General features: G+C 44.2%; 1 protein-coding gene across 14 annotated transcripts in view; it reads right to left on the reverse strand.

Annotated features, from left to right (window-relative positions):
* Positions 1 to 17,326, reverse strand: part of PTPRT (protein tyrosine phosphatase receptor type T) — a 432,724-nt gene that overhangs the window by 14,241 nt on the left and 401,157 nt on the right. For all 14 annotated transcript variants that reach the window (XM_050313539.1, XM_050313547.1, XM_050313541.1 and 11 more), the window contains 9 exons: positions 16,085 to 16,161; positions 15,186 to 15,222; positions 13,723 to 13,820; positions 11,960 to 12,076; positions 10,529 to 10,683; positions 8,307 to 8,442; positions 6,924 to 7,073; positions 3,753 to 3,926; positions 621 to 752 (listed from right to left, as the gene is read on the reverse strand). In XM_050313539.1, coding sequence (XP_050169496.1) covers positions 621 to 752; positions 3,753 to 3,926; positions 6,924 to 7,073; positions 8,307 to 8,442; positions 10,529 to 10,683; positions 11,960 to 12,076; positions 13,723 to 13,820; positions 15,186 to 15,222; positions 16,085 to 16,161 — 1,076 coding nt within the window. The remainder of the gene's footprint in view (positions 1 to 620; positions 753 to 3,752; positions 3,927 to 6,923; positions 7,074 to 8,306; positions 8,443 to 10,528; positions 10,684 to 11,959; positions 12,077 to 13,722; positions 13,821 to 15,185; positions 15,223 to 16,084; positions 16,162 to 17,326) is intronic.

Genomic DNA, 17,326 nt, shown 5'->3' on the forward strand with positions numbered 1-17,326 from the left:
TATCTAATATGTATTTATATATGTTTCAGCTTGGAGAACACAAGGCTTTGGGGAGACCTTATAGCAGCCTTTCATTATGTAAAAGGAGCTTACAAGAATGCTGGAGAGAGACTTTTCAGAAGAGTATGGAGTGATAGGACAAGGAGGAATGGCTTCAAGATGATAAAGAGTAGGTTTAGATTAGATATTAGGAAGAAAGTCTTCCCTGTGAGGGTGGGCAGGCACTGGCACAGGTTGCCCAGAGAAGCTGTGGCTGCCCCATCCCTGGAAGCGTCCAAGGTCAGGTTGGATGGGGCTTGGAGCAACCTGGGCTAGTGGAAGGTGTCCCTGCCCATGGCAGGGGATGGAATGGGATGGTCTTTAAGGTCCCTTCTAACCCAAACCCTTCTATGATTTTATGATCCTTGTTAAATGCAGTAAGAATCAGCTGCCTTAGAAGGAGCCAAGCATGTGGACTTACTCTTCATTATACCCCAAAACATTACCTATTACTTCCCAGTTCCCCTCCTTTATTGGGGTGGGGAGACAGGGCACGAGAAAATGGCAGCAGAAACTCTCTGCAAACCACCTGGATTTGAGAAGGGAGTTACATTGGACAGACAGGATGAAGAATCACTCACCTGTGCTGCATCCATCTCATTCAGCATCACCACAGAGGAGCAGTTGTAATCAAACACCAGCCTCCAGAAGTCTGCGATGGTGTTGGGCAAAGGGTGTTGGGTTACAATAAAGGCAGCAGGTTGCTTGTGGCTCTAACAAAAGAATAAGATTAGTTTAAAAAAAAAAAAAATTCAATCAACTTTTATTCAAAGGAATATTATACCCAGGAGGCTCTGGCAAGGCAATCTGAGCCATTTAACCAGATTATACAAATCACATATCCCTCTCCTTGTTATCTCACTGCAATGAATGAGCAGCTCATAATGGGATTCTTTTGCTCCCAATGAAGACATTTCATTAAAGAAGTGTCACAAGAGCAGAGATTACCCAAATCAATTATTTATATTTTGAGACTCAGCAAATAATACTAATTCTACTATTACTACTACTACTACTACTACTATCAGTAATGTTAATAATTGGAAAGAAAACAGCTGGAAGCAAATGCTCTCCCTTTCTGCTGCGATGGCCTCGAGGAACTCCAGAAGGGATTAGCCCTGTCTGTTATTGCTGCCTGGGGATGGAGTGTGACAGAGGTGGCACATTTGGATCCCAGCCATCCTTTATGAGCTTGTGGGACAATAGGCAGAGGCTGTGACAATGGCATTTCATTTCTGGTGCTATTCTTTCCCCTCAAAGAGGCCCCCTGACCTCAGTCTCCCCAACCACAGAGGGGTGGGACTGTGCTCCTGACCTCTTTGGGGCTGTGTTAGTGATTGTTTCTGAGGCTCCCTGAGATGAAAGGGAACAAGCTGAAAACTTTATCGCCTTCCAACCATGGCAGGCAATGCTTAAATGAGCCTAGAAACTGCACAGGCCTTTGTGCTGTACATCTGTGAAGCAGAGCTGAATCAAAAGGCACACTAATTCTGCAGAAAAAGAAAAGAAAAAAACCACAAAACACCAAAATAAAAAGCCCACAGGATAAAATTTTGGGCTTAGACCAAAGAAACAAATAAAATCCTAAAGTATTAAGCTGGCCATTGTGGGGGAGGTTGCCTTTCCTCCTCCATGTGAGTCAGATGTGGGTGGAAGTGCTGAGCAGACCTTTCTGGGAGGGGGAGAAGGTGCTGTGCACACTTTGCCCCTGCTTGTTTTAGGGGAAGGTGAGGAACAATGTTTCTTCTTAACAAACCATTTTGCAGATGCAAACCTGGCTTTCCAGTGGTTCTCATAGGAAAGATCCAAAGGTCTGTTCACTGGAAAGGGACAGAAGACATGAAGAGGAAAGTTCAGGAGCCTCCAAATCTGCTGGGGGAGAATTCCTCCCCTCTCTGGGCAGCAGTAGCCCCTTGGCTGCATTTCCAAAAGCTAACTCAAGGCAGAAGGGGCTGGTTTTTAATGCTCTGCCTGAGACAGTCCCAGCTCAGCTGTAGCAGCTTCACACCCTGAGGGAAGGTTCAAATGGCTTTCTGTGCCTAAGGTTAATTTTGGTTGACAGATGGCCTTCCTGAGACAACTCATGCTTCCAAACACAGGCTGTCACCCATTCCAGGTGTACCATCACCCCTCCCTGCTCCACCACTTCTTCCATCACAGCTTTCATGTAATACACCAGTCAAGTCAAATAAGATTTGGGGAGAAGTTTAAAACCAGAGACAAACATGAGAAATCTGTAAATAAAATGATCAGCACTGGGACTGTGCTGTCAAGAGTTCATCAGCACGTGCCTGTCCTCACACAGTGAAAGAACTGACAGTGGTTCAAGGCAATATGGGATGGATGGTCTCCTGTAGAAGTTCATGCTCACTGCAAGACTTCAGACACAAAGCTATTGGGAAAGAAAAGAATTTGCAAGGTCTGTCCTCAACTGGAACAGCTGAGAAAATGGGGGATTTTGGCTGTTCCGCTTTGATTATTATTTTTCAAAAAAATTTGATGATTCCTCTTTGGAAGGATAAAGGAGATGTAGAGAAGATGCTAGTGGCTGAACTTCTATGACAGGTGAAAAATTCCTTTGTACTAAAAAAAAAAAATAATTCATATGAATTTTGTGGGGAAGGATACAAGTCTTAGCAAAGGGATTGGAGGTAATGAGAGCTGAAATGTGCAAACATTCCCAGTCACTAAGAAATCAGAGAAGAATACATTGTGCTTCTTCAGAGCTGCAAAAGCACAAACCACACCTTAAAAAAAAAAAGTTTCTTTAGGTATGTTTGTAATGAAAACATCACAATCTTTCCGAAAAAATCTAAAATAAAAATTCGGTGACCATTGGGCTGAACCTCTTAAAGGCAGTAGTATCACTGTTTCCCAAAGACTGAAGAGCAGACAACATTAAAAAAGACTGATCCTGTCGTTGCTGGGGGAAGAAATGATGACATTTCACCCTGGATCATATTTACCCTTACTCCAACTGCAATAATTAGTGGCTTTAAAGACATCTCTGTCCAAAGGCACCACAGCAAAAAGAAATCATCAACATAATTCACCCTCCACAGATGACCTGTGCTGGGAGATTCGAGCCTATAAACAAAGCAAGGGAAAATGCCTTCAGACAGAGTCACATCAGCTCAACTCATGTCCCTCAGCCTGGAAACATTCTGCACATCTGATCCCTGCAGTCCCACATTCTTAACTGCACAAGCTCTAATCAGTCACTCGCTCCACACTGCAAATTATTCTTTCCAAAGAGCTGAGCTGGCAAACATTTCCCTTCCCAACGTATGCAAAAACCCAGAGCACGGGAAGAACCATGCCACCACTTCTTTGTGTCTCTCTGTGACACAACCTCAGACTGCAAGCTCACGAGCTCCTCTGCAAAAAAAAGTTCTACCAACGTGACGCAGAATGAGTGTGTGTGATAATTGCAGTCTAGATTATAACGAATCACAGAATCAACCAGGTTGGGAAAGACCTCTGAGATCATCGAGTCCAACCTCTGACCAACACCACATCGTCTACTAGACCACGGTAAACGGCCTTAAACACTTCCATTTCTGGGAAGAAGAGGAAATTCATGTTTGGAGAGGCCAGACCCAAAAACTACAGGTCAGTAAGTTTTTTTATTTCCGATCCCTTTCCCCCAGAAAATTATCCCGAGAAGCCATGAAGTCAGAGCCCGTGGAGGGGAGGAACAGGGCGGTGCTTACATCCATGAGCGCAGCATTGATGTAGTTGCTGGATTCCCCATCCACGGAGATGAGGAAGGGCAGGCAGCGGTCCAGGGGCAGCACGTCCATGCAGCGGTTCTTGTCGTGGTTCCTGGGCAGGAGGCCGATGCTGCAATCCTCCGGCCGCACCCGCGGCGTCACGATGTTCAGAGTCTGCCAGGGGCAGGAGGGGGAGAGAGAGGGTAGAAACAGGCTGAGCACCTTGGCATTTACTTGCAAGAAGTGTGCCTCATGCAAAATATGGTTATTTTAAGTGTACATCTGCAATAACTGAGGGAACCACACACCTCCCGGCCATTTCCAGCTCTAAAACCCCAGAGCAGTCAGACAATATTCCGCTTCTTTCCCAGAGGCTGGAAATAGCTGTCAGAGGTGCAAGATGCACCTCTGAGCTCCTCACTCCTCCTGTTTCTCCCATCCTTAGGCTGGGAGTTCTCATCCTTCTCCCTCTGCAAGAGGGTCCTGTGTACCCTGAGTATTGACTCACCCAGCAGGTCAGACTGGGTTCAAATCCTCCCGTGATTCCTCAGTCAAACTACTGATTTATCTTAACAATACATACAAAAATCGAAAAGAAAATACATATTTTTTTCCTTTTTAACAGGAAAGCCTATTTGTTTCATACATTACTTAGGTTGCTACTTTCCTTCTGGATTGACAGAGGATGCTTCACTTACATAGTCATACCTAATCTCTGAGGTCTTGCTGTCAAGTCTTTCACTGTTATCTGTCTTTTCCACAGCTTGACAAACTGTATTTCTTTAAATATATTTTTCTTTTGTGTTTTCTATTGTGGAGGCCTCCTGACAAACCAGTCCAGGTTGGTCAGCAGGGATCAAAAACAGCAAATCAAAGCGAACACATCTTAACACCAGCACATAAGTGGTGGTAGATCAGTGGCTATCTGATGTCGTTCTGCTTTCTTTTGTTATGAGTTCTCTTCCTGGGCAAAGCCCATGGAGTGATACAGCGAACTCTTTGCAACCAGAGGAACACAAAATATTTAGGGGCCAAAAAAAATCTTACAAAGGGCTTGACTTCTGCCACAGAGAGGTTATGGGTGGAGAAAAGAGGAGGGTCAAGCAATCCAAGATAAAGGAATGTGTCAAAGTGTAAGATTTGAAATGATCTAGTTGTTATAAATTATGCAGGTTCTACAGAAAGGCTCTTGTCTGGAGGTGGAAGGCAGGTTGGATGGGAAAAAACCATGAAATCTCAGATCTCTGACAGTGCAGATAATCAGGCAGGTGAGCTTGTTAGAGATTTACTCCTGTCTATTTTACAACCTTCCCCTCTCTCCCTTGTTTCTGTACTGACTCACATTACAAAAACTCTCCAGAACCAGCTTTTGTGTGTTCAGACAACATGTAGTGCATGACAAAATACATCCTGCCTTACTTGAGGGCCAGTGGGACCTAAACAATACAAACTGCATGCCCAGATCTACAGTTAGATCAGCTGGTTCACAGAGATTGCAGCGGAGATACCAGCTTTTGCATTAAACCCAGACAATTAGGGCTGAAGAACGCTCTGAGCCAAAATCCTGTAAAAATAGATCCTACAACCAGACAGACACCGAACCTCTTATGCAAAGTACGTTTGCAAAGAGCATTTCCTTCCCACAGGAGCTGCCAGTCCCTGGCAGCTCAAAAGAACAAGCGCAGAGGTGACAAATCTCGTCTCATATCATGACAAAATACACCCAGCAAGTGAGGAGTATTTTTTTTTTTTCTCAGTGGCGTAACAGCATTTGATGAAGTTCGGCTTTGGCTCCTTCATGCCAAGCATTCAGAACCAGAAACACTTTTATAGATCTGCTGTGCCTTGATAAAACCAGACCCTTTTTTAATTGAACTGTCATCAGCTGGGATCCGCTTTCTTTATCTCACTACACCAACCCTGATGATTCCCTGCAAGGCTTCAGATAAAAAACACACATTTTCCCTCAGCATAAAGAGGGAGGAAAAGAGGCCTCTGACTCACATTGGGGCTCCCAGAAGACATTCTCTTGCTGCAAAAGATACTTTCCTGGGAAAGGGGGTGGGAATTTACTACAATTGAAGGAATCTTCCTCTTTTTATTGCTGACTGCAAGTGGCTTTAACAAATAGTAGAGGTCTCTCTCCTTACTGTCAAATTCACCTTGACCCAAATTTCCCACAATCTCTCCCACAAATTTTTCCAAAAAATTTCCCACAAATATTTCCCAGAGTTTTTTTTCCCATACATTGGTGTTTGCTGAAAATCATAAAATCTCAGGGTGGTTTGGATTGGATCATCTTAAAGTCATGGACAGGGACACCTTTGACTACACCAGGTTGCTCCAAATCCCATCCGGTCTGGCCTTAAACACTTCCAGGGATGGAGCATCCACAACTTCTTGGTTCAACCCATGCCAGGGCCTCACCACCCTCACAGGGATGGGGAATAAGACTGGAAAAGTTAGTTCAGTGTTCTGCAGGGTGAGTTCTCCACTGTGTGAGAGGCACAACTGCACAGGGCTCATGGCTCAATGAGTGTCCCAATTTATCAGGGAGGTATAAGCAACAGTGACAGCAAACGGTGGAGGGGTCCCCATTTCCGTTCTTGCCCCCACTAATTCAGCACTAATTGTGAGTTTTACTGTACATCATTTTGGGTCTCATCACCAGCTACTTGCAAAACACCTGCAGTGAACTGAGAGATTCAGTTCATTGAAAAGTAATAATAGCTAAAATAATGCTCACTGAGCTCCCTCTCTCCTCTGTGTGGAAGGTTGTCAATAAGTTGATTGTCAAGACTTGGGAGCAGCATATGAGCCACAAGAAGGGATAATAAGCAACCCTGAGGCATAAATGTTTCTGCATAAATTACAGAAGAAAATGAACAACAGAATATTTGTTGAAATGAGAAGTACAACATTATGTGTGAGAATCAGTACCCTTGCTTTGCTGAAGTCACAGGGAAAATTTTTTCCTTGCCAAAGGGTGAAAAATCCATGCTCAACAGCAAACCTCTGCCTGATTCAGGAGTAATAACAAAAATCATCTCAAATCAGACCTTGGCTCAGTGTCCCCCTTCTCTGCTCTGCTGGAAATTGTAAAATAACACACAGAAACCGATTAAACACCTTCTATGCACCAACTGCAGTGACCGAGACATACAAAATTACCTGAAACTCATCTTTTATCTGGCTGGAATTGGTCTGTGGATCCAGTCTGCTGATGTTGTAATATATGGATCTGAACTCACAAACTGGAATGGCCGTGTTGCCACAGAGACATGCCTCCAAAATGGCATCATGGACAAACACGTACTGCTCCTGCACAGGAGAGGGGATGAGACGTTAAAATCATATTTAGAATACAGATCATGAAATATCACACTTTTTTCCCCCTTAAATCATGCCCAATATGCATATTTGGCTCTGTTTCACGTGGAGACAAATTACACAGTGTGCTACGTGACAGCTTTGTGAGCATATTTCATCCATCACTGGATGTGAGGTCTCATGTATTCACTTCAAATTTACAAGTAAAATGGGAAGTTGCCACTCTCAGGAACGTCGGGACAAAATGGGGGTGGGCTGAAGAGGAAATCAGGGTGTAAAGCCCTTCTGTTCATAATTGTGAGGCAATGGTCAGGAATGGGCTTCTGATAACATCAAGAGAATCATAGAATTGTTTAGGTTGGAAAAGACCTCTAAGATCATCAAGTCCAACCATTACCCAGCACTGCCAAGCCACAAATCATGTCCCCAAGTACCACATCTCCCTGGCTGTTAAATCCCTCCAGGGATGGGGACTCTACCACATCTGTCCCTGGACAGCCTGCTCCAGGGATTGACAATCTTTTGGTGAAGAAATTTTGCCTAATTTTCCATCTAAACCTCCCCTGGAACAACTGTACGGAGACAACTGTACTAACAGGTCACCTCCATTTATGTCTTCAGAATCCTGGACACTTGGTATTCTGGGTAAAGCTCGTGCCCTGAAGTAAATATTGAAATTCCAACAAAGCTGGAATTCCAACAGCCCTTCTCTGTTCCAGGCTATCGTCCTGTCCCTCAGGAGGGGAAGGCATTAAGGGACAAACATAAAACTAGTGCAGCAGGAGCACAGTTCCACAGAATCTGTGCAGCTGCCAGACACTACATGATGGAGCAGAGCTTGCTTAATCAGCACCCAGAGCTTGAATCAAGGATGTTTTGTTTGTTTAGCTCCAACTGATGTACACGAGGTACTACTGGAGTCTGCAGTGTGCCTATGAATGAGTCATGAGAGGATTTGGGAGCTCTTTTTTCCTACTATGAGAATAAAATCAATCAGCAATGCACAGACCTAAACTTTTAAGGTTTGCCCTCCTGTCTGGGAGGCCGTGAGTGGCTGCCAGTGAATGTGATTCCATGCACATCTAGGGGCATGTTCAGCCACCGAAAGTTCTGCATAATCACAGCACAGAGCAATTGCTGACTTAATGAGTTGCTGGGTTGCTGTGGAGAGGAGAAGCTGACAGAAAAGCAGCACCTCGTGAAGGGAGAGCTGCTGGCACCCACCTCTGTCTGCACCAAATTGACCCTCTGGGACCGCAGCTCTCGCACACAGTTAAAAATGTCCACCACGCCTTCGTTCTCTGCCATGTCGAGCATGATGTCGATGGCAATAAAGCAGCCTGTTCTCCCTGCCCCAGCACTGGAAAAGAGAAAACCAGGAAGGTCTGGGTGACCAAGGGAGCGTGGAGAGGCACGCACACAGCTGTCCTCTCCTGGGAGCTGCTCCCGCTCCCTGTTGGGTTCATTTTTCTGTGTAGCTTAATCAGCTTAGGATTCAAGAGAATGAGGTGAAATAAAATTTGTTGAAAGGGAAATGGACCTAGGTAGCAGAAAGAAAAGCTTTGTGTTACTCAACAGCAACAAAAAATTGTGTAAATGATCATTATGATTTTACAGGTCTGTTCATTTGCACCCCTCTCACCACACAGGATGTGGGAGAGCAGCCTCCAGGTTGCACACAGACACAATTCCAGAGATTTTCTTCCATGGGACTCTTTAAAATGCATGCACACCTTTACTCCAGTGGGTATGATGAAAAGGGCTCAGTCTTCCACCTCAAACATTCCTTGTCCCTTTTTAATCCAGAGGAGTTTGAGTCCTGAGGAGGGTGACTTCAAGTAAAATCACATTGTAAAATCACAGAGGAAGGAGCTCGAGGCTACTCAAACCCTCCAGTTCAGAGCTCCCTGCTGCTTGTGAGAATCGGGCCATCTCCTGCAAAACTGTGTTGTCATCGTGTCCTCCTTCCCTCCCGGGAAATCATCCAAGCTGCTTAGGTGTGAAGGATAGAGAGAGGAGAACGCCTCTTCACATTACTCCCAAGGAAGGAGGAAAACTCTGCTCAAATCAGGGAAACTTCAGCTGCCTGAAAACTCCAGCAGAGCCGAAAGCAAGGAGATATGAATGACCATAAATTAATGGACCAGATTAATCAACTGCTGAATAGAGAGAAGATATTTTTCATTTGCAGAATTTTAATGAATAAGTGGCATTTCCTCTCCCTTTATCTCTCAGCTTTTCAGAATTTTAACAAATAGTTATAACACTTCTATATTTAGAGGATCCTGGCACTTCATAAATATCGAACAGTGATATTATCCAGCCAGGCATCGGTAGGGAGAATTTGGTAATTACCACTTAAAGCAAGTCATTAAAATTCAAAAGCAGATAAATAACACAGAGGAAATGGCATTTATTCATTAAAATGGGAAGGGTGAAAAATCTCTCCTTGCTTTCTTGGTGACAAGGAATCAGGCTGAGACACCTTCCAAAGCATGCCATGGCACCGAGGTAGCAAACTCAGACCCTGAGCTCTAAATGAGTCCCTTCTGCCAGTTCCTCAGGCTTAGCTGTATCTCATTATAAAACTGATTCATTGCTTGCTAAAAAAAACCCATTCCAACCAAATAAAACACCCACCCAATCCAAAACTGTTTTAAAAAGACAAGATTTAATTGATTTTCCTTTTTAAAATAGTCGTGGGATGTGCTCTCTCTCTTTTCCCAAGACACAGTGTGGGAATAGTGGTAATTCCCTGTGGATTGATTAGGGGTGAGATTTTGGGACAGCCAGCCCTGCTCTTCAGGCTTGTCTTCTTTAGATTACACATGCCCTGAGCCCTGCAGATGTAACTGCTGCTACAAACCCAAACTCTGGTTTCATAGCCATGTCTTTCCTCGCATTTAAAGCCACTTAACTCCTTTCATTTACCAGCTGAAAGGCATCGGGCAGGTTTTTAGCCTGACATTCCCATTCCAGCTTCCTGGGCTTTCAGAAAGCCAAGGTGCCCAAGGGCTAGCAGCCAGACTAATATTTCAGATCACAAAATCATAGAATGGTTTGTGTTGGAAGAGACCTTAAAGATCATCTTGTTCCAACTCCCCTGCTGTGGGCAGGGACACCTTTTACTAAAACAGAGAAGACCTTTGATGCTGGTACAAAGCTAAGCTGCAACCCACGTGGCTACAGAGAAGCAAAGCTGCTGTATAATTCTCTTTTTTTTTGGCATTGTCCCTTCTGCCACATGAGGTTTGTTGAGCCTGGAACAGCTGTCCCAGATATTTACCACTTTCCCAGCTCTGCTATGAGCATCTAACAGAGCACAGGACACCAGGGGGTCTTCTACATTTAAAAGGCCCTCTCTGCCCAGTTGGTTACTGCCAGGCAAGAGGAAAAGAGAGGAGAGGAGCTGCAGGGGGAGGGGCTCAGGTGGAGGGCTGGCATACCTGCAGTGCACCACGATGGGTCCTGCTTCGGGGGGGTTGAGGAACTTGACCTGGCGCACGAAGCCCAGCAGGCCCGTGGCGTAGCAGGGCACGCCGTGGTCCGGCCAGCTGGTGAAGTGGAACTGCCGAATCTCTCGGATCTCATGGTAGCCTTTCTGAGGAGACAACACAGCCTCTATTTTTCCTTCCATCGGGCTGCAGTCAGCGTATTCTGATCCCTGCTCCCTTCCCTCACACGGAGGGATAACAAATCATTTTGAAAGCAGGAACGTGGCCGGTCCTGCCTTTCGCTCCAAGAGGTTTTGAGCTGGACTCCAATCGCCAGTGAAGTGAGGACTGTGAAGGTGGATACCAGCTCCCAGTTCAAACCCAGCTCATTAGGCATGTCCAAGGGTGACCTGAGCCCCAGCACACCATGGCTGTGTTTATCCACCTCCCTCGGTGTCATTATAAACCACCCAGAAGTCACCCTTAAATCCTGTTTGAGGCACTGAAGCAGCAGCCTCAGGAATGAACCCCCAGAGAGTGGGCATGTCCCCAGACATGGTACATTTTCTGCAACAAATTCTCCATTGAAGATACTACTGGCAGGGAAAAGGGCAGAAACTGGTACCCACACTCATCACTTGGCTTTTCTGGCGAGACCAGGTTCTTGGTAAGTGACCATTGACACCTCTTGTATATGCCCTGCAAAGGGTAACCCCAAAGTGTTGGTCAGCTGTGACATCTTATCATTCAGGAAATGTGGGTGAAAACCAGCAGCAGGTCCTCTACCCTGTCAGGTTTTGGCATCAGCACTTCTCACCAACTTTTTCAGTGATTTAACGAAATATGGAGCTGATGTATCAGAAAGTTGAAACAATACTCCCAGCGTGGCTGAAGTTCATTTAGCAGGAATTTTGGAAAAGGTTTAAAACCACTTACTGGGTGTTTGGAAACTAATTTGGACAGACCTGGAATACTCCGACACTGAGGCTTCCAATTCTTAATTACAAGTAACAAAATCTTCCAAGTCGTGCCAATTTGGGGATAGTTTTTATACTCTTGCTTTTATTACATTCTCATTTCTGTTCAAAGGGGACCCTACCTGGCATCCAGTTTAACTGGTACCTTTTTTCATCTGCCATTTGCCACTGTGAAACTAGACAGTTATTATTCCTGGCATATCATCAGCTATCTGCTGGCTTTTGGATGCACTTAAACGTCATGCACTGTGGATTCTACTTTTGTGGCTACATCAAGATGTTCCTGTAAAATCATTTGTCCAAAAACGGAATCTCTGTCAAAAATTTAGTTTTCTGAAGTGAAACCTGTCCAAATAGTAACAGCTCCCATCTCCAGGAGCATTCTGGATGTGTTTCCCAGGGTTCCCATTTCTGAACACAAATGAAGTGCTGCATCAAAATTTCAGCTGCCTGAAGACTTCCTTACCTTTTGGACCGTGAATGTCCGTATGACATACTCTGCCAACGGTTCTGTCTCAATCAGTGTGACTTTAATATCTCCATAGACCTCTGTGTCATCTGGCCAGTATCGAACACACTTCACCTGGGGGGAGAAAAAGACAATACTGAGAGGAGCTGGCTCAGCTTGAGTCACAGCTGACCTACATTTTCCTCCACTTTCAAGCTGAACCCAATACAAATTGAGCTTTCTTCTGATGCACAGACCTTGTCAAAATTAGCTGTAGAAATCAGATCAAAATTCCTTTACCAGATATAGAAGCCATAGAGAGGACTTTTTTTTTTTTTTAAATTTGCTCTGTTGTCAATAAAAATGCAAAGGGTGCATTTAGCTCTTTTTTTAGATAGTCTTCCTTGAATTTTCATACACATCCTGCCCATAGATCAGATGTACCTGGCAGTCACTGCCACCACCCCCTTTGAGGAAAATCTGTGCTGGTGCTCTGTAATTCTGAACTCTCTGTTTAACCAAAGAATTTCAGTTGATGGGGATTGTGGGATACTTGTAAATACACTAAATTTGTTTGGCTCTGAGCTGTTTCCATCAGATGTGGACACAAACTCAGCATTTTACCAGCTGTGACAGGCCTCAGCTAAGGCTCAAGAAAAAAATATCCTGAGCAGGTAAACACATCCCAGCTCAGCCAGTTCTGAAAGCCATGTGCAAAACTAACACACTAGAAATAAAAGCTGTGAAGCTCCAGAAGGGATATTTAGGCTAACAAAGACTATCAGGTTATTAAATGCTCTAGCATGAAAGAGTTGAACAGCACCTAAAAGCTGAAGCAATTAGCTGCTGCAAAGCAGGTTTCATGTTCCAGTTCCAGTCATAATTGAAAGGGGTTTATAAATATTAAATATGATTAATGTGGGCTTGTTGTGGGTTTTTGTTGGGTTTTTTTTACACAGAGGCATTTATTTCAAACTGAAGTGTCAGTAGAAGGTAAAATAGAATAAATAACAATAAATGAACAGAAGCAGCTGGCATTCAACCATGAGATCTAAGGGAAAGCATATTTGAATTACTAATGTTTGTGAGGAAACTGTAATTTAATTTTTTTCTTAGTACCAAAGCAATGGAAAGGGACAAACATCAGGACAAAAATTTTAAGAACTCCAGTTTCTGGCTGAGAAAGTCTCTAAACCAAAGAGGCAAGAATATTTTGGGGAAAGCCTCTTCAGACATGTTGCCTTCTTATCTCCTAAAGTCAAGCCTCCACCTTTTGAGTTATCCATGTTTGCTCCCACTGTGGGCTTTGGAAATTGCCTTGTGCTGACACAAGGACTTCTGGTCCACCTGAGAGAGAACTGGTGGGGGTTTAGGATTTGGACTGTCATTTAAAGAAGTCCATTGATAATTTGAGCACAAGCCTCATGTCCTCACCCCTATGGATTTCTAGAAAAGTATTCAAATCATAGGAAAAAGAGTAATTATTACAGAAGTACATTTTTCCTCCTGTACTGAAAAAGGAGAGAGCTTCTGAGCCTGCATAAATTTGTTTAACTCTGCCAAAGCCCAGACTTAGAGCTGGAACATGATCCTTATCAGTCTAGAAGGGAAGCAGTTAAGTATTAGACACTCCAGCATTTTAGGGAAAACTCAGAGTGGCTGAATTAATTTCCTTACTACAGGAGGCAAAAGGCATTTTGCTGCTGAGCTTGACTGAGCAGCAGCATCGTGTTAAACCCAGAGCAGCCCTGGCTTTACACAGTGGGAAAGCGGCACCTTACCCTGCCCACTTCCACCAGGTTGGTGACCATGACAACACTTGCAGAGTTTTCTTGCCAAATCATCCTCCAGAAATCCTTCACTGTCTCTTGCATCGGCCCTGGGGCAGGAGAGAAGACAAAAGGACATCTCAAGACAGTGCAGTGAATGCCAACAATTCTTTCCAGCTGTTCTCCAGCCATTGTCCTGTTCCCACAGGATCCTGCTCTCCCTCTCAGAGCATCCCTCCCTGATTCAGGGTTACAGACACGAACAGCCTGGAGCTCTGTGAGAGCTCAGACCCTTCCTCAGTGGGTATTTAAGGGTATTTAAGTGGGTGTTTCAGGTTCCAGCATTGTGGCAACAGAGGTGCTGGTGGGATGTGGAGATGGAGATGGCTCCAGTAATTGTGTGTAAGCGGTGGGGAATGGATGCACCCTGTGGTGAACCTGTAAATAAGGCTGGATAGAAATTTGCATCTGATGCACCACGAAAATTCTTCCACTTCACACTTTATATTGATTAATTATGAAGGAGGAAGGAAATATGCAGAAATTAGCCCTTTTCTGAAGTTTCCCCAGAAAAAAATTCAGGTTGCAACAGTCAAATAGCCAGTGCTGACAAGAGGTTTATCAGACTAGAGCCTCTCTCTGACCTTCTTTCCTTCCTCCTTCTCCACTGGAGGTGAAATCCTTCTACTGACCCAATTCACACACTGTGCCCATACTCCATCCTCTGCATTCTCTGCCTTCCTGCATCCCTATCCCCATACATCCTCAAATACCAGTTTTGTTCTAATATCTTTCTTTACTCTTTCAAGCCAGCAATAAACCCATAAAGCAGAAATTAAGAATAAATAAAATCATTTCTGCAAACATCACATTTGGGACAAGAATGCCCAAAAATGAGGACAAAGTGGTCATGGCATAGGAGTTGGGCCAGTGATGCAAGAAAACAGCCTCCTGTTGTAAAGTCCAGGAGTAGGGAGGTTTGTAATCTAACATGGATAGTCCTAAGAATTAAATTGGGTTTGTTTTTTATCTATTTTCCTAAAGACATAGGAAATCCATCAACTAACTCACAGAGGTGGTCTTCAAATGCTTTTCCTACTAGTTCCCAGTAACCAAAGGCTCATTAGTCACAGGCTTATTTACATGTCCCACCTCAAGCAATTTTACTCCAGAAGGTAAACCCAGGATCCACAAAGCCCCTTTTAGTTTTAATCTCAATATTTCCTGCACAAAGGACACATTCTAGGTTGTACTGCAACCTCTGAGTCTGTGGCATTTTTGTATTCCTGTAGCCAAGGTTTTACATTTGAGTGCCTTTAAAATCTTGGGACATTCTGTACCCTTCCCTTTTGTACCCCTACAACAAGTTCTCAGATGCTCCCCAAAACAGGTGATGTCACCCTATAAACAACTCCTCAAACAATTTAAAACAGCAGTGGTTTCACAATTATTTGGACATGCAAGAGTGAACTTGCCTTGAGTTGCAATGTAATGGCGAGGCCGGTGGTACCCCTGGAGAAAAAGAAAATACAGAAATGCCTGTGAGATCACAGCTCAGGGAAAGCACTGCATGGATTTGATACTCCCCAGGTACCAACTGCTGCACTCTGACAGGGTATAACTGGTTACTGAACGAATAAAGGGGGGCAACCAGGTTTCCCTGGGAGATTTTAAGTGAGGGTATCTTGCTCAGGCTGAATAATAAGATTTCATTACGCCAAAGAGAAAATTGGAACGGGCATTTTTTAAGCATTTCCTCAAAGAAATGCAAGTCCTGTGATTAACCTGTGGGTAACTCCGAAAGCTGACAGGCAAAACACTGCACCTTGTTGCTTGAAAAGAATAAAGGTATGAATTTGCCTCTGTGTGAAAATGCTGCCTAAGTGTGTTTTTTATCCCTTAAAGAAACTATTCTAAACATTTCATGTTCCTGTGCTTTAGGAAGTGCATGTTCATTTGATCACTGGGTGTGAGAGGGAGGCTGGCTTTCAAATGCTGTTTTGTAACACTAAAAAAAAAGTCAGTCTATTTACGTGCCTTCTGCACTACAACTTTGTAAGTAGTTGGCAAGTCTCAGATACCCACTAATGCTACTGTGAGGGGCTGATACTGATTCCTGCATCCATCATTTAGCCCACATTCCACTTATGTTGGTGGATCTGTCAAACAGAGGAAATCTCCATCTGCCCAGATCGGTCAGACAAAATAAACTGGAGACTGAGAACCTTCTCCCTGTCACAACACGATGTCTGTGTAACGTTCAGCTGTCACTCATATCAGATCAACAGTCTGTCCCTATGTCAGAGGCACCAAATTCCTGAGCAGGCTCGTCACAGGAGTGTTTTGTCACAGTGGGGATGTCCAGGAGCCTTACATCGATGTAATTGGCATTGATGTAGTCAGAGTGAGGGTCCCCATCCAGCAGCTGCAATCTCACTCTTGAGTGATCATCTGAAAGAAGGGAAGGAGAAAAAGTGACAGTAACGATAAATGGGAGTTTCTAAGTGGTTTATGTGCTGATTCCTGCAAATGGGTATTGCAGAAACATAGAATGTCCCAAGTTGGATGGATCATCCCAGTCCAGCTCCTGGCCCTGCACAGGACAACCCCAAGAATCCCATCACGTGCCTAGTAATTGGGTAATTCAATATTTACAATAATAAAAAAAGGAATAACATCACATGCATCCCTGTTCCTGAAAGCCCTTTATGTTGTGTTCAGGATGTAGTGTTTAGATCCTTGAGTCAGTCATGCTCTGTGTTGATTAAATTTACTGCTGTCACCATAATCCTTATGGAGATTTAAGACAGGTCCCAAATGCTGCCTGGTGTGGGAGTCTTGGGACAGATCTTTGCAGGGTGTATCTTCATTACAAAAGCCATTTTCCCACTAGGAAGTTACGACCTCCCTGGCTTCATCTGATCTATGGAAACCGAGGCAAGAGCTAAAACTGGCAAGACCAGGATAAAAATAAATAGGTCACAACAGAGGTATAGAAGATTAAGGTGGGTAAAATGGCAAATGAAACCCTGCAAATAAGAAACGGGGCAACCCAGAAACCTGAAGGAAAATATGAAAGGAAATCAGAGCAACGTTCCTTTACGCAACCCCCAGAACTCACGGCGGCAAAATGGCATCAAGGCAGTGCTGAAAGAAACAACAAAATTAGAAATGTTCATCTTTTAGAGGAGGTTCAAAGTTACTTTAGATAAGGCAATAAAACAGCAGAGATCAATCTTTTCATCTCCCAGCACGCTCCACAGTTCAGACGCAGGAAGGAACTACCCCAGCGGGCAGATTATGTCATGATTTTCCACCAGGGGAATAGTTTGATCTTTCCCTGGAACAGCTGGTGCTGGGCTCTGTCACAGGAGATACTCCTGAGCCAGGCTGCTGATGTGATTTGCTCTGGCAATCCCAGCACTGGTATGAAATTAATTGCAGAACTGCTATCTAAGGGCCAGTTGCTTGGCAGAGGCTCCCGGGTTACAGGGTTCACCGCTGGCCGTGCTGTGCTCATCGCTAAATGATTTTTTAAAAGAAGTATAATATCGAGTCCATTAAGTTTATTTCCTCCCTACCAGCTATATAGACCGTAGCTCTGACAGTAAAGCTT

This window comes from Myiozetetes cayanensis, unplaced genomic scaffold (genome assembly GCF_022539395.1).
Source record: "Myiozetetes cayanensis isolate MyiCay16 unplaced genomic scaffold, myiCay2020 scf19, whole genome shotgun sequence".
NCBI lineage: Eukaryota > Metazoa > Chordata > Aves > Passeriformes > Tyrannidae > Myiozetetes > Myiozetetes cayanensis.